At 42.4% G+C, this 27,050-nt stretch overlaps 1 protein-coding gene and 1 long non-coding RNA gene across 19 annotated transcripts in view; one reads left to right on the forward strand and one right to left on the reverse strand.

The window, feature by feature from the left end:
- DLGAP1 (DLG associated protein 1) overlaps positions 1-27,050 on the forward strand; it is an 892,830-nt gene that overhangs the window by 757,899 nt on the left and 107,881 nt on the right. For 9 of the 18 annotated variants that reach the window (XM_060613343.3, XM_060613340.3, XM_060613346.3 and 6 more), the window contains one exon: positions 15,123-15,152. The exons of the other annotated variants lie outside the window; for them this stretch is intronic. In XM_060613343.3, the coding sequence (XP_060469326.1) occupies positions 15,123-15,152 (30 nt within the window). The remainder of the gene's footprint in view (positions 1-15,122; positions 15,153-27,050) is intronic. 18 annotated transcript variants of the gene reach the window in all.
- Positions 13,765-22,364, reverse strand: LOC132665797 (uncharacterized). The gene is made up of 3 exons (XR_009604286.2): positions 17,616-22,364; positions 15,934-16,849; positions 13,765-15,790 (listed from the first exon to the last, which is right to left on the reverse strand). It is a non-coding gene; the product is annotated as an uncharacterized LOC132665797 (long non-coding RNA).

Here is a 27,050-nt window from a genome sequence, read left to right on the forward strand (position 1 = left end):
CATTTAAAAAAATCTTTTGGGGCACCTGGGTGGCTCAGTCAGTTAAGCATCTGACTCTTAATTTCGGTTCAGGTCATGATCCCACAGTTGTTAGATGGAGCCTCACATCAGGCTCAGTGCTAACAGCACTAAACCTGTTTGCAATTCTCTCTCTCCCTCTCTCTTTCTGCCTCTCCCTGGCTTGCTCACGCACTCACACGTGCCCTCTCTCTCTCTCTCTCTCAAAAATAAATAAATAAACATTTAAGAAAAAAATCTTTTGAAAAAAATCTGGAACTTTCATAACTGATTTTTAAGGGGAAAAAAACCCAGAATGTTAACTTCCCACAGCTCCTTTCTGAATATCACTGTTCTCTTTTTAATAATGCTTTTATTTTTCCTGAACAAAAATATGTCTCATTGTAGAAAATTCTGAAGAAAAAAACCCATGAAATTCATAAGTAACATGAATTATGCAGGACCTGTGGGCAATTGGAAGGATTTGGCTTCTACTCCAAGTGAAATAGGAGCCACTTTCTGGGATTTGGCCAATGGATTACATAATCTTGGTTTTTAAAGAATTATTCATGTTGGGGTGCCTGGGGGGCTCACTTGGTTGAGCACCTGATGCTCGATTTTGGCACAGGTCACGGTCTTGGGGTTCATGGATTCGAGCCCCACGCCAGGCTCTGCTCTAGCAGCATGGAACCTGCTTGGGATTCTCTGCCTTCCTCCCTCGCTCTGCCCTGTCCTCTCTCTCTCAAAAATAAATAAGTAAACTTAAAAAAAAAAAAAAAAAAGAGGGGCGCCTGGGTGGCTCAGTCCGTTAAGCGTCTGACTTCGGCTCAGGTCATGATCTCGCGGTTCGTGAGTTCAAGCCCCGCGTCGGGCTCTGTGCTGACAGCTCAGAGCCTGGAGCCTGTTTCAGATTCTGTGTCTCCCTCTCTCTCTCTGACCCTCCCCCATTCATGCTCTGTCTCTCTCTGTCTCAAAAATAAATAAACGTTAAAAAAAAGAATTATTCATGTTGCTCTGTTGGAATTCGACTATATGAAGACAAGGGTAAAATTATCTGATTATTTCTTTAAAATAGGTTTTTGAAAATGGAAAGTAGAATTACTTCAAGACTGTATTTGTTTAGAATTTCTTACAGATTATACTCCCATCAGTGGTGTATGAGTGTGTGTGGGAGAAAATCATTGTTTCGAAAGTTAGTTCCTGGGAAGGTCAAGTTCAGCATCTGTTTTCTACCTTTATGAAAATAACTGGCTCTGTCTCAGACTTAAATAATCAACTTCCAAAACATGGTTATCATCTCTGCTCAAGTGCAGCCATGTAGCAGGAAATCATGAATTGCCAATTTAAGAGTGAATAGAATTAGAATCCCTTTCCTTATTTAGCAAGGCACATATTAAGCACCTACTGTATGCTAAGCATCGGCACTGGCCCCTGAGGACATAGCAGCAACACTGACCCAGGCTCTTCCCTGACTTCCAGGAACAGAGAACAAAGACTTTTTTTTTTTAACACTTCTGTACAAGTGCTATAAAGAGAAATAAGAGTGTTGGGATCCCAGGGAAACTGTGAAATACGTGGGCAGAGAAAATTCACTGCCCTTTCCTCAAGAAAATCTTTCTTTAATTCCTGGTGAGGGAATGGCAAAGTACAAAGGCCAGAAGGAGGAATGAAAAGGAAAAGTTAATGGAAAGAAGTTACTGTAGCTGCAACACGTTGATTGGCAGAGGAGGGAGGAAAAGGGCGTGGGAATGGCTAAGATAAAACAAGTAGTAATGAGGGTCCAGGTAACCCAGAATGTTGTATGCCATGTGAAGGATTTTGAAAGTTTTGCAATAGAAGGCAATAGAAGAATGGTTTCAACTTTAGGTCAAGCAGCTTAACCAATTCAAATGCTCTTTTTCGTTTCTTTCTTTAAGAAACATTGACATATAACGTTATATTAGTTTCAGGTATACAACATAATGATTCAGTATTTGTATATATTGCAAAATGATCGCCACGATAAGTCTAGTTAACATTTGTCACCATACAAAGATATTCTTACTATGGTAAACTAAAATACAGCTAATAGATGGAATTTGATTTCAATGTGCTTGGTAATGGGAACATTAATGCAGATGATTTATCAACCAGATATCAACCATTTCGCTTAACTGACAGCTGTCAAATACTAATTTCAGGATATGGTTAATACAAGCATGAACAATCAGAATTGTTGTTTACATTCGGAGACGTTGAAATAGAAATTACTTAGAAATTTCTCAAAGACATGGCACAACACCCTGCTTGATTGCATTTATAATATACCCTTGCATTTTTGCTTTAGGCTTAAAGAAAGACAATCAACAGTTTTGAAAATCATTTTCCAAATGAAAACGAAAACCTCTGGGATGAATTTGTTTCTGTAGGGTGGGTATTGCACTCACGTAAAGATTTAGCTGACAACTAACAAAAAAGAATTTGGGAAAAAAAATGAGAGAAACAGCTGTCCAGGAAGGTATCGGTTGCCAGGATTTTTTGGAATGTTCTGGAATTCCCAGGAGGCCTGAGTGTGCTTTGCCAGCTTCATTTAGCTCATTGATGATTGTATGCCTTTTGAAAATCACATTAGAGGGCCCAATTTTCTAAGTCTCCTCTCCTCTTGAAAAGGAATATATATTTCCTAGCTACCACAGGATGCGTAATTTTGTACCATTGTTAGTGGTTATTACCACCATTTATCTTTCTAGTCATCCACTTGTTCCATACTGTGTATGTCTAAATATGCTTTGCACGCATTTAAAAATGCTATTCCTTCAAAAGGCAGAAGTTAGTTAAAACGATCTCACTCTGCTGATCTTATTCCAACAATAAAAAGGTTTAGCTTTCTTAACAGTATTTATGCTTTTACATCATCACGTATATATAAGATTAGAGAGATGCAGTGGGAAATAAAGTATTTATACAATTTCATTTTGTCTTAAAGATTGGGATTATACAAGATAGCGAATATTTTTATTTAACAAACTCTTGTATTTTTGTCAGCTGTTGTTCAAAGATGCTCTATAAATATGAACACATCAGATATTACATGGGGCATTCTACTTCTGATTTATGATGGAATTAAATTTGCCACAACACCTCACACGGAAGATATTCTGTTAGAAGGTTCCAAGCTAGTTCTGATGACCTGAGTAGAGATTTAGCATAGTGGAGCCCAATATTTAGCCAAAGCCATACAGGGATGTGTTAGGGAGAAAGAACTTTTCCCCTACCCTCTTGTGTTTCTTTCTTGGGGGCCTGCAAATTAAATTTACAAATGACAGATTCGCAAGAGAAAAGATAGATTCTTATTTACGTACATATAAGAAAAATATGACTGAGGAGTCAGAATTTGAGGCTTATGTACCTTCTTAATAGGGGGATGGGAGAGAGAAGCACTTAAAAATAACTTTTAAGAAAGATAAATGGGCCCTTAGGAGACTAGGTGAGGCATGTGATATTTCTATGATACTGTCTGCTTAAATGTGGTGACATTTCTCCTCTCTAGTGACAGTAGTCAATTTTCTTTGGTTGCAGAAACTCCTGGGAAATGGATTTATGACAACTGAGTTTTTTGGGGAGTCCCTGCTTTTAGGCAGATAAGGGAGTTTGGGGGTTAGGGAGCAGAATAGCCTATTCTCAAATACTGTCAGCTCAAAATAATTTTATGTCACTTTCTAGCATTCTGGACACCTTCAAAAGGAACTAGGACCAAAGAAGACCGCCCTTGATCCCCCACTGCTAGTGGCCGTTTGGGCTAGCTCAGGCTAGCCCTGAGTGTGGAGCTCTCTACTAGAATAGGACGAGGAGGGACCCTTACAGTAGGTCCCAGCATATGCTCAGAGGTCCAGTGATGTTGATCTGAAAGTATCCGAGATATACTGAATTCCAGGTTTGCACTGAGGCCAGCCTCAGAGATGAGACCTGCCCCGGAGAAGCCCTACTACCTAGAACACTCCTTTGTATATGGGGGTTTTAATAATGTCTCATAGAATGGACTTGACTAGAAGCCTGGCTTTTTCAACAGTACAGAATCTTTTCATCTCCCCTCATCTACCATAGTGGGAAACTCATATGGTTCTCCTCATCAATAAACACACATTTACCAGGTACCAGACAGTATAAACCATCAATGGCATCCTCATTTTGACCGTTGAGCAAACTAAGACAGAAAAGTTTAGTAACGCTTCCGAGGTCAAAAGATATAGTCGATATTTGTACCTATTCAATTTGACTCCAAACTTCAAGCTCTTAACAGCTCTCCTGTTCTAACCTTCTTCCTTGAACTGTTTTATTTTAACTGAACAAAAGTATAACACACTGCTTTAAGAAGCTTTTATTTAGGGGTGCTTGGGTGGTGCAGTCAGTTAGACATCTGACTCTTGATTTTGGCTCAAGTCATTATCTCACAGTCATGGAAACAAGCCCTCCATCGGGCTCCATATTGAGTGTGGACCCTGCCTAATATTCTCTCCTTCTCCCTCTGCCCCTCCCTTCTCACCCATACTCTCTCTCTGTCTCAAAGAAGAAGAAGAAGCTTTTATTTATAGTATTAAGGTGACAATATTATAACCTAAAAAGCAGTCTTGCTAATAATATCAACCTTCTGACCCATCCTAATGCAATAGATCCTTCAGATCTGGTCATTTCTTCTGCCATGAGATAATATCTAAAGCAGAATAACACTTATACATTATATATAGGTGAGTCTGACACCTGACTCAGTTTCAGTTCCTTTATAGTTTGCCTCTCAATACACATAACCTGCCCCAGACCCCAGTGTTTCCTGCTTATTGTCACTCAGCTCAGTGTTGGTGGCTTCAGCCAACATGCCACAGTATCCTCAATAACCTCGGTCAGAAGCTTTACACTTATTCCTAAAAACATCTGCCCCAAAGAAATTTGTAAGTGTAGTGATAACGAATATATTCAAGATGTTTCTAGAGTAAAGTTTCATTTGGGGAAGAAATGGAAGTTAAAGTTTGAATAGTTTTTATAGATTTCTAGATTATTAGAACTAGATATATTCTAGTTCTAGATTATTCTAACTCCCCTCCCCCATAGCCGGACATGGTGCCTGCATAGTTTCAGGCGCTTAACAACACTCAGCATCCCACCCAAGGGTCATGTTCTCCAGCCTTCAGTTTTGTTACCATAGTGACTTTCAGTTGCTATTGATTAGGAACTTTTTGTGAACAGCCTCGATATATGCAACCAACGAACCACACACTTTTACTGGATGCATTCTATCTGCCAGGCTCCATGCTAGTCATAGTGGATACAAAGATAAGTCAGGTATAATTCTTACTTTCAAGTTTCCATCAGAGAGAGTAGCATGAAGGCAGAGACGCACGACAATTCAGGTGTGTACTGTATGTCAAAGAGAATTCAGGAAAGATTTTATAGCACAGAAAATATTTGAGCTGGTTCTGAAAAACGGGTAGGTGCTGAGCAGCCATTCACATGACCATTTGTATACTAAAAAATTGGCAGATGAGTATTTGATCAATTTCTTTTAAGAGCTACTGAAAATCTCGGGAGATGCCACCGAGGGTGGAGAAGGAAAGAGTCTAAATTTCAAATTTCCATCCCATGTCTTTTCAAAGCATCTCTACTTTTGAGGGTGAAAACTGTGTTCTCTGATCCCAGCTAAGACAGAAAGCTGCATCCTTCCATAGCTGGACTGGCATTCTTTGGGCTTCTAATGTAACGGCGTAACAATGACATGCAAACGCCAGGGGGCAATGCAGTTTCACCAAAAAATCCTAGGGATCGGTCCAGGTTTCGTTTCGACTAAGAAATTGACAGCATCCTGCTGCAAAGGTGAAATCCTTAATAAAAAGAATTCTTCTAAGAAAAAAAAGTTATAAATCCTCTCTTTAAAAGCTTTCCAAATTGCTATCGTCTTTCAGCATTTGTGCACAGCTGAACGTTTTGCAGTATTATTTGCAAACGAATTACTTTTCATTTTCTTCTCAGCCTGATCTTTCCAGTCCTCTGGCTAAGAAACAGTTACTCTGACCAACCCCTTGCTAGCCTGAATCACGTTGTTGGGACTCTGTGTTTGGTCCTCTGCCCAACCGTGGGCTCTCCTCCCTCTGTGCCCATTCAGCACATCCAGCTGCCCCTTTGGCTGGCGCTGCGGCTCCCTTTAAGGTAATTCCAGTCCGGGCCTGTGTTTTGTTTCCAGCTCAGCAGCCGCCAGGTGTCTGCCCTCCCTTAACCCCCAAGGATGAGAGATCAAAGGTGTGCCTACATCTGCCTCCTGACCAGCTCTTTAATCTGTTACACGTTCAAAAGGGACAAGTGCAGTATTATGTATGCACTTAGGGAGAGAGGACAAATCAGAGAAATGGAAACAGGCAGTCCCAGAGCGTGTGACCTCGCCAAAGTGATGTGGAACATGTCTGTCTGCATTGTAGCCCTGCCATGTGGGGAGTGTCTTCTTTTAAAAAGACCAAGAATATTATGGGCAAATAGAGATCCTCCTTTCTCCCACAGGAGCCCTACTAAACCCATTTAACGACCGTACACAAACCCATTCGGAGACTAGCATTAAGAGAAATACAGCAAGGTAAAGGAAAATACTTTTTAAATTATGACATGAAATTCTAAGGACATTTATAGCAACTTGGGCGTATTTCACTTACAGCAAAAAATGACAGACTGGAGACTTCAAGAAATGGAACCAGAAAATTTTAAGAAAGACTATTTCCAACGGATTTATTTTCCACATCCACAGGACTAAATAAGTGGGGAAACGTATGTTTTAAAACAGCAGAACGCAGAGTCAGTATTAAGAAGACAATTCCGGGAGCGCTGGTTATGGAACGGGACGCAATCTTTCCTACACATGCGCACTCACGCACGCACCCGTTCCTTGGCCCACAGTTTCGGTTGAAGGGGTAGGGTAGGAAAGAGCTCACAGTCTAGTAAGAATTATTTCTAAACTTACACTGAGAAATGATGGAGGTAATTTGAACACCCACAGCTTTCTTTAGAGTCTCAGGAAAGCGCCTTGATTTCCACCAAAGATGTAAATGTTAGCAGGCGCTGATTGGTTTTTTTGCTCTCTGCATGCCTCTGCCCACACATGCCCAGAAGCAACCTTCAGCTTCCTCCTGTTCTCTGCACAGGGGTTCCAAAAGGAACAGCAGACACTTCAGCTGTACTGAGCTGCCTTCGCAGACAACAGCAAGGCAGTAGTGACCTCATACAGAGTCATACCGCCCTTCCCCAGCTACAATGCGTTTGAATCAAATTTGTTCACAGTAGGTGAGAGAGAAGAATAGTGGCACAGTTAACAGAAGGGAGTCCTTATCGGCTGCATCAAGTATTTCATTCATCCGCTTAACAAATATTTACTCAACCCCCATTATGTCCAGACACACTGCTGGACTCTGGGAAGTCAGGGATGATCAAAGACACTTGCCTTGTGCTCACAGAGTTTACAATCTAGAGGTGGAGCCTGGCATTATTAATGGAATTATCTCAGAGATAATTGCTCTGAAAGAAAGACACACTGTTCTTGTGGGAGCATCTACTGTAACAATGGAGCTAATCTAGATGGTCGGGGAGAACTTCTCTGAGAAAATCCTCCTAAGCCAAGAGCTGAAAGATCAAGAAGGAGGAGGGGGGACACATGGTAATATTCAGAGCACTGCAAAGGTTGTGTGGCTGGAGAATAGAGACCTCAGGGACATGATACAAGATGAGGTCAGAGAAGTGAGGCACAGGTACCTGGTTCAGTCGCTACGTAACATATTACCTCAATACATAGCATAGTAGCTTGAAAACAACCGCTTTATTATACCCAAGATCTTATGAGCCAAGAATTTAGATAGGGTTCCACATTCAGCTGGGGGTTGGGCTGGTCTAGGGGGTCGAGGATGGCACTATTCACATGCCTGGCACCTTGATTTCAGTGGCTGGAAATGTGGGCTCAGGTGAGAATGTTGAACGAAACACCTGTAGGGGGCACCTCCAGCATTGTGGCTTCAAGGCTTCTTACATGGCAGCTGAGGGCTCCCAGGGATAGTGTCCAATGACAGGAAGTCTTAAGACCTGGGCCCAGGTACAAGCAGAGCATCCCTTCCACCATATTCTATTGGTTGGAGCAGTCACAGAGCCCCGCAGATGAAAGAAAATGACAGAGATGTCACTTCTCAATCGGAACAGTTTCAAATCATTTGTGGCCATCTTTAGTTAGCCACACTTCATCCCCTGGACGACACTAGACTCTTCTGTGAGGGCAAAATATACTCCTTCTAAAGTTCTCTAGAAATCTCATCTCATTATGGCATGAAGTTCAAGTGTGAGGTCCAGGTTCTTACAGCCTAAATAAGGTTCAGGTGTTGCTGAGGATCCTTTGATCCAGTTCTCTATATCGTTTTTCTCAATATCAAGACTTGAGAACTAAAATAGAAGGGTATCTCCACACACAAGCAGCATATACTGATGATGCAGAGAGGAGACAAATGGAATGCGTGCTCTCGTTCAGGAGTGGAGGAAGGTGGGGGCATGGAGCAATCACTGGTCCGTAGCAGTTCTGAAATCCACATCTTGCCAGTTCCCGGATGGGGGAGCCCGGTCCTGTTCCCTAGGGACGACTCTCTGTCCTGTTTCCTCCTTCCAGACTCTTGGCTTATCTACCTTCTGTCTTATCTACCCTATTTCCATAAGGCCTTAGCCAACTCAGGCTGCAGTAACAAAATACCACAGACTGGGTGGCACAAACAACAGATGTTATTTCTGCAGGCTCAGAAGTCTGAGATCGGGTGCCAGTATTGTCAGATTCGGTGAAAACTTTCTTCCTATCCTGAAGATGGCATCCCAAAGGCCGCATCTCCCAATACCATCACACTGGGGATTAGTTAGGACTTCAACATAGGACACTGGGGCAGGGGGCAGGGGTAGGAGACAAGATTCAGTCTCTAGCACATAAGATGTCATTTGCAACTGATTGATTTTCTCAGCCTATTCCCTGCCTGTAGAAGTTTGGGGCTTTAACAATTCTCACTTTGAACTACCTCTGCCCATTTTTGTCCAAGCTGATAATGCATCCACTAATACATTTCTCTTGAAATCTTTGTGGGCTTCCTATGAATCTTATTAGACTTATTAGACCTATTAGATAAAACACATCCACAATTTTTCTCAAGACAGACCCTTCTCTGGCCTGGGCGCGAAGTCAGGGTGTCATGGGACCACACTCAGGGTATTTAGAAGCCCTTTTGTCTCGTTATGAGATTTTGAGACATATACTTATATTGTTCTAAAGTCATTTAAAAAAGGGTCTTACAGCTACATCCCTGCGATCATCCTCATCCTCAGTCAATTTCTTACTTTGGGAGACTTTTGCCTTTGAAAAGGCTAGCAGTGTGAAACCCTATTATCTTTTCTTAAAAAACCAACAAGTACGAGCTCTGTATTTACTCTAAATTTCGCTTGAAAACTGAACAGTCCTTTTTTTATTAACACACCTTTATCTGTACTTTATCATATGCAACTGTTTAAAAAATCTAACTGGCACTCTACACGTTCTTCCTGGAAATCTTACTAAAACTCTACACATTCATTAGGTATATTTTCTATTTTTCATATTACTATGGGTCATAATGCCACCAAACTTTCCGCCACTGCATCAGATGACTTGCCTTTCCTTCTAGAGACCAGGGACAGCCTTTTCTCTCTCCTCCCAGCCTCCACCAACAGTTTCCCCAGGGCTTTCCAGCTCCTTCCCTCAGCTTATGTCATTTGCCAGAATATGCACCTGTGGCCTCTCTCTCATTGCAGTCTCAGGACTCGTCACCTGGTGTCTCAGGGTTCTCAGAGGGAGTGACCAAGAGACAGGAAGAGGCTGCCAGGTTCATAAAGCCTGGACACAGACATTGAGAGAGCATCATTTCTGCTTTGTTCTAAAGGTCAAAGCCATCATGGAGTTGTCCTAGATTCAAGAAGAAGCAGATTCATCTTTCGGCGGGAGGTGAATAGAAGAATCTGTGGGCATTTTTATTCTGCCATGGATGGCGTCATGAAGGGCCGTGCAAGTCCTGTTAAGGCTTGTGATCTTTATCTTCAGAAAAGCCGGGGCACCTGGGTGGCCCCGTCGGTCAAGCGTCTCATTGTGACTCAAGTCCTGATCTCACGATTTGTGAGATTTAGCCCCGCATCAGGCTCTGCAGTAACAGTGCAGAGCCTGCTTGGGATTCTCTCTCTCTCCCTCTCTCTCTGCCGCTCCCCAATTTGTGCTTTCTCTCTCTCTCTCAAAATCAATAAATAAACTGTAAAAAAAAAAGAATGAAAAGCCATTTATGAATTTTAAAGGGCTAGGAATATGACCTCATTGGACTTGCCTTTTAAAAAGACTGCTCCTGCTGCAGTATGAGAATGCATTGGAAGGAGGACATTAAAAACTGAATGGTCCTTTCTTAGTTTTTCTTTCTCTATCCATATCATATCATACAGGTTCGTGTGAGCACTCCTGGATGACTGGGCCTAATGTGAGGACAGTACAGATAAGAGAACTTCAGATTCCCGAGATATTTAGATATAAAATCAATTAGCTGATATTTCTTGAAGTCCATTTATAGCATAACCCTGTCTCCAACTAGTTGATAAAATTACTTCTTGGGGATCTTTTTTAACAGTATAATCTTGAAACCTAAATATCACTGTAATTTTTGTATATTCACTCTACACATCAATGTTCACTACCCTCCATGAAGACCAGCCTCTGAGTAGAAATAGAGTGGTCAATATAACGAAATCTCAGGATTCTGCTCAACAATATCCACGATTAAGACAAAATGTTTAAATTACATTTGCAAAGATCGATAAAATTCTTTAAAAAAAAAAAAAAAAAGAAAAACATTCGGGGCGCCTCAGTGGCCCAGTCGGTTAAGCATCCGACTTCGGCCCAGGTCATGATCTCGCGGTTTGTGAGTTCGAGCCCCGCGTCGGGCTCTGTGCTGACAGCTCGGGGTCTGCAGCCTGCTTCTGATTCTGTGTCTCCCTCTCTCTCTGCCCCTCCCCAGTCCATGTTCGCACTCTGTCTCTGTCAAAAATAAACTTAAAAAACAAAAATGTAAAAAAAAAAAAAAAACTTTCTTTTTTTTTAGTTTTTTATTTATTTTTGGGGGGCGGGGGGGACAGAGAGAGAATCCCAAGCCGGCTTGGCACTGGCAGCTCAGAGCGTGACGTGAAACTCGAATTCACAAACCATGAGATCATGACCTGAGCTGAAACCAAGAGTCAGATGCTTACCCCACCGAGCCACCCAGGTGCCCCTAAAATTCTCTTTTTAGGATGTCTGGAAACACCTGGGAATGATCACTTACTCATTAGGTAAATATTCATCGAGTATTTGCTCTATGCCAGGCACTATTCTAGTCAAGAGAGTTACTGGAACAAGCGAGACAAAGCAGGTCCCTGCTCTCTCATTCTGTTTACATCTTTATGAGGAAGACAGATACAAACAAGGAACTGAGTGATGAATCAATGACATGATTCCAAGCAGTTATGGATTTATAACTACTATCTATGAATTTATAACTACTATAAAAATAAATAAATAGGAGAGAGATGGTCTACAGAGTTATTACTGGGTCTGCTCTAAATGCAGTAAGCAAGGAAGGGTTGTCTGAGGAAGCGACGTGTGAAGTAATATCTGAGTGACGAGAAAGCACTGGGTGTAGGAAGATCTAGCAGGTCAGGGGCAAGCACTTGAACCAGAGGGAGCATTAGGAGCACTAGCAGGGGCAGAAAGGAATTAGCAGTGCAGGGCACAGGAAGAAGACAAACGTGGCTAAAGCATCTCAGATCAGGGAGAAAGTCAGGTGAGATTAAGTAGAAGAAGTAACAAAATAAGCAGGAATATATGACATAAGGCCTTGTCAGCTGGAGGTAAGAACTGTATTACTATTTCAACAACAATGAGATGTCACTGGAAGATTCTAGTGAGTCCTAGTCATTCATACTTGAGCATGGATTATCTTAACTTGACTCTCTTAAGAATTATTATAGATTGTCTGAAATTAATAATTTGGTGAGAGTGGTAGGAAAGAGGGTGGAATGGCTTTGGAGTTGGAGACTGGTGGCAGGAAACACACCCGGTTGGTGATTTGCCCTGACTTGCAGGAAGGCAATAGACAAGGTCTGCACAAATCACCCACGAGATTAGGAATTTTGCAGTACTAATAATATCGAGTGGAGGGAAGAACAGTTAGCTTTCTTTTCCTTTTTGTCTCTTTTTTTAAAATTTTGTTTTCAAACATTTCTGCAGATGATGAAACATTAAAGGGGAGGGGGTGGGGAGAAGTAAGATCCATTGTGTGTATATATGCATATATGTATGTGTTACGGCTTACCCTAAATTGCAGGCAATGTCAATGTCAGCCAATCACCAGATAATGTCTATCGTGTGTCCCGGGAGTCAACAGTGCTACATGTAGCTTCTCAGCATCAACATCAATCGTTTTTTAAATATTCAAAATGTTTTTAATATAGTAGTTTAAAATAAAATATAGTTTCCCTTTACCCTACAATTCTTGTATAGTATTAATATTAGCTGTCTAATTAGACTTAGCTAATTCTGTATTTTCACTGCAACATCGTTACTTTGCAACTACAAAGGCCTATCCTACTATAGGAAAAAGACTGATTTGGAGGTTAAAAAAAAAACATAAGAGAAGTGTATATGGAGTTGATGAATCACTAATGTTTTTATTAAAATAATGTTCATAATTAGAGCTTTAAAATCAGACTGTTACTAGTTTTTTAGCTTACCTTTTTCCCCTTATTCAATAAATGTACTACTGGGCTCTGGTCCAACAACAACCACAAATCCCATAAGAATCTGTTTAGATTTTCTTGCTTTACCTGTGTAAAGCTGATCAGAGCACCCTGATTAGAGCACACCGTTGTCTTTTTGTTTAAATGGCAGGTGCTGACACCATGGTTATACACAAAAATAAATATGGCTGAAAAACAATCAATATCATGACCTGGTTTCCTATATAAGAATTCGACGGTTTAAAAAAAGACAGGATCGTTGTTTAATAAGCCAGTGACTCATACCTCTTGGCATAAATGGACTGGGCACGTCCATTTAGGTTATGTTCGTAGATGATTGTCAGCGACTGTTATTTCCAAGGTGATCTATGTATAGCATATTTTTACGTGTGACGGTTTTAAGAGGCTTTGAAGTTACTGGAAAAATAATAGCAAATGCTAAGCTTACTTACGTTTGTCTCATTCAGTTAAATTATAACCCCTTTTGTGAATAGCTCGGAAAGCATTCTGAAGATCAGGATTTTTCTTCTCCGGGCCTGAGTGGAAAGAAACATCAGTCATGACAACGTTATGCTAGACCTGATTCATACCAGCTTGCAGGAGCGAATTATTATAATTTGGGACATGATGTGAGCCCATGATTAAGCACGGCCATTATTATAAATTAAGTGATATAAGCTTATAATTAAATAAATTATATTAAAAACAAAGGTAATAAATACTTAAAACTCTTACCTTCCTCATCATTTGACTACGGTCTACTATGCACACTCTACAACTACAGCGCTCGCATGGTAAAAATACTACATAATGGTATTGCTGCTTGCCCACCCCTTTTCACCTCCACATTTGCTGACATCAGGCTTGTAGCTTGAAATAGGCCAGGGTGGAAGTAATTACGTGGTGTTGAAGTTGAAAGAGTTTTAATGAAAATAACGTCTATGGAGGTGTGAAAAATAGTCGAAGAGTAGACCACACAGGAGGTGTAATGATAATACATTTATTAGGGAAAGAGGGGGTTGGGATGACATTCAATGCATGATTGCAATTGCAATGATTTGCAACTGTGCAAATCACAGTTGACTTGCTGGCTATGAATACAAGAGTTTGACCAAAATCAACAAAAGCATTCCGCGAAAATCAAGTGGCTGTAAGGAATGTGCAGTAAAGAGCACCGTGGATTTTATTATTATTTGTAGGTTGTGTATCACACATCATTTCTATCAGTAAAAACCGTAATAAACATACATACATTTATATGCATACTTTTCGCCCTGGAGAGTCCCTCGTTAAACATTGACCAGACGCTCCTGGTTCTGCGGGAAAGATGAAATTGGATAGGTAACTTAAAAGCAGCTTTTTCAGAAAGTTGTAATGGAGAGCAAGTTTGTCTCTTTGTTAACCTAATCTGTTAAAATCAGTGCGTGTTCACACTCATCCCGATTTGGCTTACCGACTTTGAAAGGGTTTTGTTTCCATTTTTAATTTGAAACTCCTCTGGTTGGAAAGAGAACCAGAATGCCAACCACATGAAACTGTAAATGGACATTTTTGCTCAGCCTCAAGTATCATGGCCATCCCATAGGGTTTGGGGAATATTATTTATTTATAACTATAACCCACCAAAAAACAACGATCGTTTGATCAAATCATTGCACCCAGTCTAGTTGATCTCAGTTGAGTATTTTCATCCTTAAATGCATCAAAAAGGGACATGAGTGTCCAGTCAGGAGTAAGGTCTCCTTGGTTCATGAGCAATCTGACACACTCAGAAGGCCGGTTCACTGACCTGCAGGGAGCTGGAACGCTGACCACATCTGAACAGTAAATGGCCTTTGGCCCAACCACCTCAGAGAAGGAAGTTGCCAGATCACACCATGGCTTTTAATCACCTTCTGTGTATCTCAACAGATACCCTGTCCCAACATGTATCAAATGATCTCTATACATAGCATTAAATAGAAAGTATTACACACCGGTGTCCTGCTGGGTGAAGTTTTATCGATTCATTATCCAGCGTGACTTCCATACAGAAATAGTCATTCACACAGACTTGGCCTTTGTTTTGGCCAAAAACACGTCAGATCCCTTCTTTAGTGAAAAACTCCCCCAAACGGTTTTAGCGGAGGAAGCGAAGACACCATCAGGTCTAATCGAGGACTGAAAACGCCCTTGTTTTCAAAGTTGTTAACTTGTTCACTTAAACTCTCAACATGCCGGCAAAAACTCTAGGTCTGAAGCATGTGTGTGTGTTGAGAAGACTAGGAGATTTGGGTCCATTATATAACTGCCACTTTTTGTTTTTATTCAAGGTGTCATAAAACTGAGTTCTGCAGTTGAAGGTACGTTTTTTACAACCACAAAATCGATACTGTTTTGCTTCAAGGTTGCCTAGCGTGGCTTTGTAGCTAGAAAGCGTCTGTGGCAGTGGTGTTTGGTGCCATGTTCTAATTGCCAGCTATCACCATTCCGTCTGTGTTCTCCTCGTTCTGGTCATTTGATGCCGTGAGTCTCTCAGGCCTCCACAAGGGGCATTAACTCTGGCCCCGGAGGGCGGTCTTCTGGAGATCGAACATGTCTGCTTCTACTTCTGATGTGATTGCCTCCGATCCAGGGCTCCCTACAGATCCCCTTGCCCTCCAGCAGCCTTAGTTGAGGCTGAACGTGGAGACTTGCCAGGAAGCTTGCCCACCATTCTCTCCGCAGGGCCTTGTCTAGAGGGTTTTGGTCCTTTATTTACGTCTACCTTGGTCCCAGGTAGCCAGCATGTTTGCCCAAGAAGGATGGGGGCATGGAGTTGTGAAAGCTCCCTGACGAGAACACTACGTGGTTAAGGCATTTACTGGTCTCAGACACAGGTTCCTCCTGGGCAGTGTGATCCACCAGCCCGGAAGCACTGCCAGGACCCACTTCCTTCACTGTCATTCGTGCCATCCATATCCGGCAAGTGGCAGTCCCCTTCACACGTGCATCTAGGAAGCTAAGAAGAAAAGGAGAAGGGATTTGAGGAAAGACACGGATTGCTGTGGGAGAGGACAGCAGTGTTTTGCTAACCTCCAAGAATGCTAAAAATACCCCATCTGCTGAAATGATTAGTTATTTCTATAAAATTGATCTCCTTACCCTCATAGAAGCGTGCTGTCCGAAAGTGGCGAATGTGTAATTTGCTCTTCTTGTGAGTTTCTGTGTGTGTGTGTGTGTGTGTGTGTGTGTGTGTGTGTTCTCATTTATTGGGAGTCTGTCAGCCATGCTTCGAAAGCTCCTTCATCCCCACTTAATCAGGGGAGGCTTCTCGGAAGAGGTGGTGGGCTTTCAGGTGAGTCTTCACATTTAAAGGGAAATGTGGCTTGCTGATCGGGCAATGCATGGAGGTGGGAAGTGGAAGAATGCAAGGGGGAAGGATCGGTGAGACCATCGGCGTGATTCCAGCAAAGGGATTAGATGGGCTGGCGTTTGAAGACTGGGAGATGAGGGAGGGGCTCCAGAATGAACCCACAGGACTGGCAAACCCAAAGTGGGGAACTCTGTGCCTCATGAAGATGCAGTACCATCACATTTTACAGCACAGAGTTGAAAAGGCAATATTTCTGATATTCATGGTGGAAAGCAGGCCACCGCTCTTCCAAAGCGAACCAAGGCCCAGGGGAAAGCAGTCACTGGTGCTTCCAGGTGGAGAAGGAGGAGCAAGACGATGTCACCTTCAGGGCCAGGGAGGGCACAGTTCACATTTCCGGCCTCTACGAGGCCAAGCAGGAGTCAAGTTTCTCCGGTGCGCTAACACGGAGTTTTATTGAGAGGAGGTCCAAACCTCTCCCTGCCTAACAAAACACAGGATACGCGGCAACAAAATCAAGCAGGACCCTGGGAACGGCCTTGCTGCGGAAACTCTCTGCGGCTAGTGAGCACCGAGTTTCAGTGAATTATCTGTAGAATTCCAGATAACAGCTGGCCCACCCTGGGCCGTTTTGATGTTTTATCAAGGAATGGCTTTGAAGTCAGAGCTTTGCGTGGCCTGCTTGACTTCAGCACAGTGGGCCACCTGCAACAAAAGGATGGAAAAACAAAATAAATGCTTTAAGAAGCAAGGAAATGACAAGAACGTGAGATAACTTAAAACCTCTTGTTCTGCCGGAACTGTTGTTGTGTTCATCATTTTGTTAGTAACTATTGTCACTACTGGGTAGCATGGCCTCTCTGAACGCCCCAAACAGGTTCACGGTCTCCAGGGCATGACGAGAGAGAGGAAAACTAAGGGCGAGAAGCAGCATGACTGCTTGGGACTTTTTCGGCATCCTTACCACTCAGCCTCCTCTGAGCCCCTGGGGCTCCCGGGAAGTACGCTGGGGCAGCTGTGGGTATCAGAGGTCAAGCCCACCATGACCCGCTGCTTGAGCAACTATCTCTGGGGCAGCTTCTTGGCTGAGGGCTGTGGAAGCTTGAAGGCTTGGGAGCATGCTCTGTTGTAACCGTGTTAGAACATGTGTGCACAGGGGGCTGTCTGGAGGCCAGTGTGTGTGTGTGTGTGTGTGTGTGTGTGCGTGTGTGTGTGCGCGCACTCAATGCATGCATTCTTGCTGCATCTGGAATGTGAGGTTTTTGACCAGCATGCTCAGTGGAATGTGTGTGAGACACTCTCTCCGGATTCAAAATCAAACCTCAGATGGTAGTCCTTACGAATGCTTAGCTGATTACTGTACTCGCTCTTTTCCATCTGTGGTATGAACTCAAGGTCGCTTCATATAGTGAATCATGTCAAGGAATATGTAAATCAGCGGAGGGGATCCGCTGCCAGAAATGAAACCTACTTTTTCTTTCAAAATGACTCTGTTTTGGATTATCGTAGAACTCTAACAATAGCATTAATATTTTAGGTAGGTTGTCTTTTCTTTTCTCTTCTTTTCAAGGAAAAACAATTCTCAAAGTGGTCAGAGAAAATCGACAAAGATTCCCCGTGCTACTTCCCACCACGTATTTTTGTCACGCAGTTTTCTTCTTTCCCTTTCTCTGGAACAGAGGTGCCCCCTTCAGCATTTTGCAGCCTCACCTATTTGAACAGGAAAAAACTTTGAAATAGTTGCAAAGTTTTATCGATAACACTGATGAACTCCAGACTCTCATTTTAGACTGATAATCCCAAACTGGGAGAAAATCCGGGTAAGAGAGAAACATCCAGAAGCAAAGTGGGAGAAAGGGGAGATGGGCGGTGGTTGGGTGCCTGGCAAAGGGGGAAAAACTCTTTTGTCCCATGGGAGCAAAACCGTTCTTACCAAGAATTCCATGATAGAATCTTCTAAATATTCCTCTTAAAAGGGATGCTCCCTCTGCAAATTGAGGCAGGGCGAAGGGAGGGAGCAGGGCACATGTTTCCATAAGTGGGGCCAGCACACCAGTCTCATCAAGGAGAAAGGAGAATGCGGGTCACAAAGAGCTGAGTCATGCCTGAGTTAGACCTGCCCTGACTTCTACAAGCAGCAATTTCTTGCAGGGAGGAGGGGTCCAGCCCCAGCCTGAAGCTCCTCATCCAACAGAGGCGGTGTGTTCAGACACGCGGGGAGCATTCAGGCGGGAGGCATCCAGCCTGGAGGGACTGGATGAGACTGCAGAGGCTGATGACAGGCCTTTGTGACTGATAACCAGGCTGTGTTCTGTGATGAGAACTTGCCTCAAAAGCGATTTGTTTATACCGTATGGGTAGGTGACAATCCAAAATACCAAAACGCCATCAACTGCTTTTGAAAGCCCATATGAGGGAATGAAGTTTGGCTTTTTTGGAAAATTCCCATGTCTTTAAAAATGGGACCAGATGAGCCTCTGTGCAAAAATCTACCAGACGAGATGATTATCGAGGCCCTCGCCTGCAGTCGTGTCCTGTGTGGGCATGCTGTGGGGCCTCAGTTAGCTTTAGAGGTGAAACTTGTGTTCACAGTAAAACCTCACAGTCTCCATGAACAGCTTCCATTTCATAAACAAAAGTCCCCCCGGGCATGCGGAGCTTTTGTTTTCCTTTTTTCCTCTTGTCACTTCATTTTATTTAGATATGTTTTAAGGCTCTTACTTCTCCATGGTAATGGCCCATGAGCCACAATCCCCTTCAGAGCAGGGGCTTAGGACTTTTGTCATGTTCAAGGTGGTGCTCTCGACGGCCTCGTAGCCTCTGACCCAGAAAATGGAATGACTCCTCAGGCATAGGGAAAAAATAAGCAAAAGCTTTATTCAATCTTTGTTCCCAGTTTTCACATTCATAATACCTGCAGCTTAATGTCTATATCATAAATCTATAAAAACAAGAGTTGTTCTTCTGATACGAAGCTATGATCCGACTTTACTTACATAAAGTCCTGAAATACTCGATTACTGTGCTTAAGAAAGACTATTTTCCATAATATGACATGCAGTGTGTCTGTCGTAGTCTGTTGGGCTGCTGCAACCAATTATGGTAGATTGGGCGGCTTACACAACAGAGATCTGTTCCTCACCATCGAGGAGGCTGCAAGTCCAAGATCAAGTCACCGGCAGTTTCAGTGTCGGGCACGGCCCCTCTTCTGGATTGCGGACTGCTGGCTTCTCACTGTGTCCTCACAAGGTAGAGGGTGCAAGGGAGCTCTACCTCACTCATGAAGCTTCTGCCTTCATGTTCATTCACTTCCCCAAAGCCCCACCTCCTTTTTTTTTCCTTTAAAAAAATTTTTTTAATGTTTTGCGAGACAGAGCAAGCCAGTGCATGAGCAGGGCGGGGGGTGGGGGTGGACAGAGAGAGGGGGAGACACAGAAAATCGAAACAGGCTCCGAGCTGCCAGCACAGAGCCCAACGCAGGGCCCAAACCCACAGATGGCGAGATCATGACCTGAGCCGAAGTCGAACACTTAACCTACTTGAGCCACCCAGGTGCCCCCCAAAAGCCCCACCTCCTAATACCATTACCTTGGGGGTTAAGATTTCAGCATGTGAATGGGGGTAGGGGGAGACACAAATATTCAATCCATAGCAACCCCAAGTGAATTTAACACTTAAAGAAATATTGCAGTGACTCAGTTGGTTAAGTGTCTGACTTCAGCTCAGGTCATGATCTTACAGTTCTTCATGAGCTGGAGCCCAGCACCCTCTGTCCCCCTCTCTCTCTGCACCTCCCTCTCAAAGTAAATTTTTTAAAAATTAAAGAAAAAAAGAGAGAGAGTTATTTCTGCAAAGAAACCCAGTCCTCCCTCTTACAAGGATAACCTGGAAACTGGATCACCCTACTGAGCAAATAAATGTTCTCTTCTCAAATGTATTCTGCAGAGACTTACCAAACTTTGGGCAAATTTTTACTATTCCGTAGCAATGTCTCCGGGCGGGATGAGCACTAAGTTGAGAATTTACCAAATAGCCTCCAAAAACTAGGCTCCTCCTGAAATGGCAAAGCTGACCCAGTGTGACCCAGAAACTGGAAGATGGGTCAAGGTGTGCCTAATTTCCAGTCCTTCTCGGAGTTACCCTTACTTCAGGTAGAGTTAACGTCGAATAACCACTGGCAGAGTTTCAGAGCTCTCTCACATTTATCTTTTTTTAAGTGTTTCTTTTTCCTCTTCTTCCCTTCCCCCTCCTTCCTCCTCTACTCCAGCTGCATTTCTATTTCTTCTCTGTAATAGAAAGTGAATGGGGGACAGGAGAACCTTCAGGCAATAGAAAGCTAACCACTCACTGGACACGTTTGCCTTGTTGCCCCATAAAATGGAGACCTCTATTTCTCAGGGCAAGGATAAAGACTAAACAATATGATATATGTAAAGGACTTAACACCACGTATGGAATACAGTAGGTACTCACTAAGCTTTTGTTCTCTTCCTTACTCTTCCTCTTTCTCTACAGCCTTCCTCAGGCTTCCTGCAGTGCCCGTCCACCCCCTCCCCTTCTTCCCAGTGTTGCTAGCAAACAAGTAATTACTTCCACTAGGATTATACTGTAACACGCTGTTGAAAGTTTGATTTGGGCAAAGCCATAGACAGACAATCAGCATAAACCTGCAGCTTAATGTCTTTCCCTGAAAGAAAGTGAGTGCTTTCCCTGAAAGAACTCAGAGAGAAGCTCCTCACATAGGAATAGTGTTCCCGGATGAGCTCACCAGCAGCTGTGACATCTCTGTGGAGGCGGGAACAGATGCCTGAGTGAACAGTGCCAGGAGCCAATCCCAATTGGGGATGTTCGGGTCAGATGGAACTATCCCCTTACCAGTTCTTCTAGTCTTGGGGGCTGGGAAGACAGGGAAGGTTTTCAGGCTGGTTCGACAAAGTGTTAAAGACTGAGTTCGTCAATATTAATAATATTTTCTTACGAAGTAGTTTATAAATTCACAGTGTTCCCGAGTGTGCTGTTCGTCAACACTGATCAAGAACACGGTTTTCAAATAAGGAGACCTAAAGGGATTACAGCCACAGCTATCCAGAGAGCAACCTTCTATAAATCTTTGACTTTCTGTAGCCAAAAACCAATAAAGTCTCTGCTGAACAAGCAGCCTTGAAAACCTACAACAAATTAACATCACCCAGAAGACGGCTTGCATCCAAAGCACCATGCCCTACCCTTCACCACCCTCCCCAGGGTAGGAAACAGAAATTTATCCAATCAAAGACAAGCTGTAAAGGAAAATCTACCGATTTTAGACACCGATTTCCTCTCTTTCTCTTCTTTTTGTTTTTGAAGAGTGTAAGTTTCAAGGTCTATGTGTTTGTTTTTATTCTTTTTAGCAATCTACTGAAAGTTTTCAGTGTAAACAAAGCGCCTCCTTTAAAAGAATAACTAACCCTATTAAGCTTTGTAAGAAGGCAGCTTTTAGGGATGGTGGTCTAATTAGCAGTCTTTAAAGCCTATTCAGTAGTGACCTCAGAGCCAAGTCTACTAGTTCAATCCCAAATTTAGAAAACAGCTTTTACATTTGAAACCTGAAATTGCAGTATGAACTTACTGTTAATTTGGGAACATACCATAATTTAGACAACTGCTAAAATCAGTTGATGCTTTGGATTAGAGCTTGACCTCAGAAATCACACCCTCTTGATTTATCCACCACACCCATTAAAATTAACTGTAAACTCAACTTGACGTTGATCCCATGTACATTTGGTATTTATCTAAGATGTTTACATATCTTAAACGCAGCCACAGCTGCATATACAACAGTTCCGTTGAAGTCACAAAGGCTTTAAGTTGAAAGAACATACATATGACTTTTGTTTGGTTTCACTGACAAAAAAAGCCAAAGCCTTTTTACAATAATATGTCAACGAAATGCAAAAGCAAGTGCCAGTCCCAACACTTTAGGGATCTGAAATGTTCTGGAGAGATGTACGGATATTCAGGTATTTCCCAGTTTTGTTTTGTTTTTAGAAATTCAAATTCTTGGGGCACATGAGTGGCTCTGTTGGTTAAGCTTCTGCCTTCCGCTCAGGTCATGATCTCACAGTTCATGAGTTTGAGCCCTGCCCTGGGCTCTGTGCTGGCATCTCAGAGCCTGGAGCCTGCTTCGGATTCTGTGTCTCCCTCTCTCTCTGTCCCTCCCTCACTTGTGTTCTCTCTCTCTCTCAAAAATAAACATTAAAAAAAAAGATTCAAATTATTTTCGAGTTTATTTATTAATTTTGAGAGATACAGAAAGCATGAGCAGGGAAGGGGTAGAGAGAGAAGAGAGAGAGACAGAGGGAGGGAGGGAGGGAGGGAGGGAGAGAGAGAGCCAAGCAGTCTCCATGCTGTCAGCACAGAGCCCGACGTGGGGCGTGATGCAGGGCTTGACTCAGGGCTTGATCTCAGGAACCATGAGATCATGACCTGAGCCGAAATCCAGAGTCAGATGCTTAACTGCCTGAGCCGCCCAGGGACCCCAGGTATTTCCTAGTTTTAAGGAACATGTATGCATAGATGAAAACAGAAAGCTACTGGATACAGCTCGGTGGAGCATAGTGTTTGATGAATATATGCCTGTCAGGAAATAGTTTTAATTTCCTTTCAAGCCTCTGTATCCCATTGTTGATTTTATAGATCGCCTCCTCAAATATAAACTCCTAACAATGAGTTTGGAACATGCTCTGTTGGAAGAAAGTACAGAATAGTAACAAAGACATTCCTAGTTGCAAACTCGGCAGCTGTGACTTCTTGGCTGTGTTGTAATCAGAAGCAGGTCACTGTCTCTGAACCACACTTGGCCTCATCTGTAAAATGGGGTGAAAGCTCCTTGGTGCTCCAGATGATTAGAGGCTTAAATAAAATGAGATAATGGTGAGTGTTTGGCCTATAGGCACTCAATATATTTTAGGTGTTTATTTATGATGTTTTGTTGTTCTTACTTTTATTACATTGGCTCAAAGCTCCTAGAAGCTGAGGGGCCCCTGGCTGGGTGCGTCCGTGGAGCACCATGCAAGTCTCCATCTCCGGGCTGTGAGTTGGGTATAAAGATAACTTGAAAATAAAAAAATCTTTCAGGGCGCCCGAGTGGCTCAATCCATCAGGCATCGGTCTCTTGACTTCAGCTCAGGTCATGATCTTGTGGTTCGTGGGACTGAGCCCCACGTCAGGCTCTGTACCGACAACACAGAGCCTGCTTGGGGTTCTCTCCCTCCCCCTCTCTCCCTCTCTCTCTCTCTCTGCCCCTCCACCGCTCACACTCTCACTCTCTCTAAATAAACTTACAAAAGAAAAGGAAAAAAATCTTTAAAATTAAGAAAATAAACTAACTTCTAGAAGCTGAATTGCCAGGTCAAAGAGCAAAATGCATATATATCTGTGCTAGATATTGCCATAGGCCCCTCCACGGGGACAGTGCCTTCTCCACTTGACCAGCAATATATAAAAATATATAAAATGCCTATCTCCTGGGTGTGCTTTTTACATCCTGGACAAATAACTTGACTATTGATAAGACAGGAAGGCAAGTCATAATACAAAGAGCTAACATTTGTTGAGCACTTTATAATCTGTTCATAATCCTAGCAAGCAAAGAGAACACATACATGACCTCATTAAAACTTCACAGTAACTCGGTAGCTCCTTTTATGATCATCTGCGTTTTTTTTTTCCAAAAAAATTTTTTAATGTTTTTTTTATTTTTGAGAGAGAGAGACAGAGTGCAAGCAGGGGAGGGGCGGAAAGAAAGGGAGACCCAGAATCAGGAGCAGACTCCAGGCTCTGAGCTGTCAGCACAGAACCCAGTGCCAGGCTTGAACCCATGAACAGCGAGATCATGACCTGAATGAAATCGGACGCTTAACCAACTGAGCCGCCCAGGCACCTCTCGTCTGGTTTTATAAAGGAAGAAACCGAGGCATGGAGAAATTACTAACTCAAAGTCATAGAATTTCAAACCCAGGACTGAGAAATAATCAAACCCTTGAAGTCGTCTGCCACATCACCCTCCTTTTCTGTATGTCTGCATCTCCAGATAGGCTAACAGTGGTTTTATTTCAGTTTGTTATAAACTGTGCAAGGGATATGGCACACAGTGAAATCTCCTGCTTCCAGGCACAATCTCACCAGATTCGATGAGGGAGGAGCCGGTGACTTTTTGTAAAGAATTACAGTGGAGCACAACTAAGTGAACATAATCCGGAGTGTGTGTCTACCAGTGACAGGCACTGGTTTGGCTGGTCCTATTTAAGAAGGGGATCTAGATGTTCATGGAAACTGTTCCCTGAAGACACTGAACAGAAGGAGCACCATGCCCTGAAGGCGAGGTTTTGAGTTTCATCTCGGTACTTACACTCTTGCCTTAGGAGGTAAATCACTTCCTTTGTGCTCAGATGTCCTCATCCTGCACCCATAATCAGGCAATTGAGAAATTTCACAGGCCCAGGATTCAGCCACCTTGTATATTTCAAACATTTTACAATGATCCTCATTCCCATTAATGAGTTTGCTGTAAACATTTTGAAAGAATTTTTATCTGTAATTAAAATTACAGGGCCCCTGAGTGGCTCAGTTGGTTAAGCATCGGACTCTTGATTTCAGGTCATGATCTCACGGTTCGTGAGTTCAAGCCCCATGTCGGGCTCTGCGTTGACAGCATGGAGCCTGCTTTGGCTTCTGTCTCCCTCTCTCTCTGCCACTCACCTTCTTGTGCTCTCTCTCTCAAAAATAAACATTAAAGAAATTTTTTAGATAAATAAAATAAAATAAAATAAAATAAAATAAAATAAAATAAAATTACATATGTAAAACTCATTTCATTTATGATTAGCTATCATTCCTTGGTAATCATACATACTTTGGAATTCGTCACAAAATGAAAAATACCCAATCTACAAAGTGTTTTCAAATGTAATGGAATTTTGTTAACAGTATGTTGAACAATTAATGATGTTAACATAATGGTAGTTTAGAACGGCGTTTCATTAATTTTTTGTTAATTTTGATTTTGCAGTTTTTATTCATGGTTTGGTGCCAGTAACTCTTTTTCCAAGACTCAAATATTTTCTATCCTCTTGATGAAAGTCTCGTAAACCAAGGCCTGGCACCCGTGGTGCATAGCACACAATAATAATACCTATTCTATGTCCTTATGGGATTGCTATGGGGTTAAGTGCTATAAGGGGCTGAAAGCACTTTTCATCTCTAGAGTGAAGTGTAAATATTTGCTATCATGAATTTGTTGCTATGTGTAGAAAAAACAACTTACTATTGATATTGTAGAGGACCAGTATATAAAATATACCCTTGAACAATGTGGGGTTTGGGGGCACCAACCTCCCACATAGTCAAAAAGCTGCATATAACTTTTGACTCCCCCCAAACTTAACTACTCATAGCTCCTGTTGCCTGGAAGTGTTACCAATAACATAAGCAGATAATTAACACAAATTTTGTATGTTATATATATTATATACTATATTCTTACAATAAAGTAAGTGAGAGAAGAGAAAATGTTATTTAAAAAACCATAAAGAAGAGAAAATACATTTCCAGTACTGCACTGTATTTATCCAAAATAAATCCACATGTATGTGGGCCTGCACACAGGCCCTTGTCGTTCAAGGGTCACCTGTATATAATATACCGGTGTGTGTGTGTGTGTGTGTGTGTGTGTGTGTGTGTGTGTGTATCCCGGTGTGTGTGTTTGTACATGTACATGTATGTGTATGTGTGTGCGTGTGTATATATATATATATACACACGCACACACATACACATACATACATACATATACATATATATAGACAGAGAGAGTATACCTGTGTGTGTGTATGTATATATGTGTGTATATACACACATACAATATACCGGTGTATGTACATGTGTGTATATATATATATATATATGATATATATATGTATATCACATATATATATATACTGTACATTATCTCTACATATCACATATATATATATATACTGTACATTATCTTATTTTTGTAAAACTGCCCTTAGAATCTTTAGTAATATACATTAATAACTATTTACTAATATATGATATATCTCATTTATAATTGATATCTATGTATAATAATATCTATCTATCTATCTATATGTGCACAGAGTAGTATTTTTTTTAACTTGTTTGAGAGCGAGACAGAAAGAGCTCGTGCATCAGTGCAGAGCCAGGTGCGGGGCTGGAACCCGTGAACCGTGAGATCATGACCTGAGCTGAAGTCAGACGCTTAACTGACTGAGCCACCCAGACGCCCCTGCATGGGGTAGTATTATATAGAAATGCGTTGTCTTACTTTTATAGAACACCTGTGTAATTGTGTTGGCTGTGCTTCATGAAGGGTATGCTTTTAGTGTAGGGTAGTTGTTGAGAGTTCAGTTCTGCAGTCTGACTGCCGGGGTTTCAACTCTGGCTCTCCTATTTACTAGCTGTGTGACTGTGGGCAAGTTAACTAACTTCTCTGGGCTTCTCTTTCCTCACAGTTGAAATGACAATAGTTAATGTATGGCACATTGCATGCACTCAATAAATGATGATCATACTAGTAACAGTAACAGTAGACCTACTAGGAAAAAGGAGGCCGAGGGTGATTCCGGACATAAGGGTTTACTGCAAAGCAAAGGAAGCTGTGAGGGTGTTCTGCTTCCAGGGGTGGTCATGACTTGGCTCTCAGCTGGGAAAGGTCTTTTTATGTGCACATCAGTGTTGGAAGGACGCAGGCATGGGCGCCGCTCAGCTTCGTCGGGTGGGGAACATGACTGGGTCTGACTACCCAGCCTCCCCACGTGCGAGGTTCTCCTCAGTTTGGGAGCTTTGTCAACTTCCACTACTTGTTCAGCCAAGGGTTCAT

This window comes from Panthera onca, chromosome D3, assembly GCF_046562875.1.
Source record: "Panthera onca isolate mPanOnc1 chromosome D3, mPanOnc1 haplotype 2, whole genome shotgun sequence".
Taxonomy (NCBI): Eukaryota; Metazoa; Chordata; class Mammalia; order Carnivora; family Felidae; genus Panthera; species Panthera onca.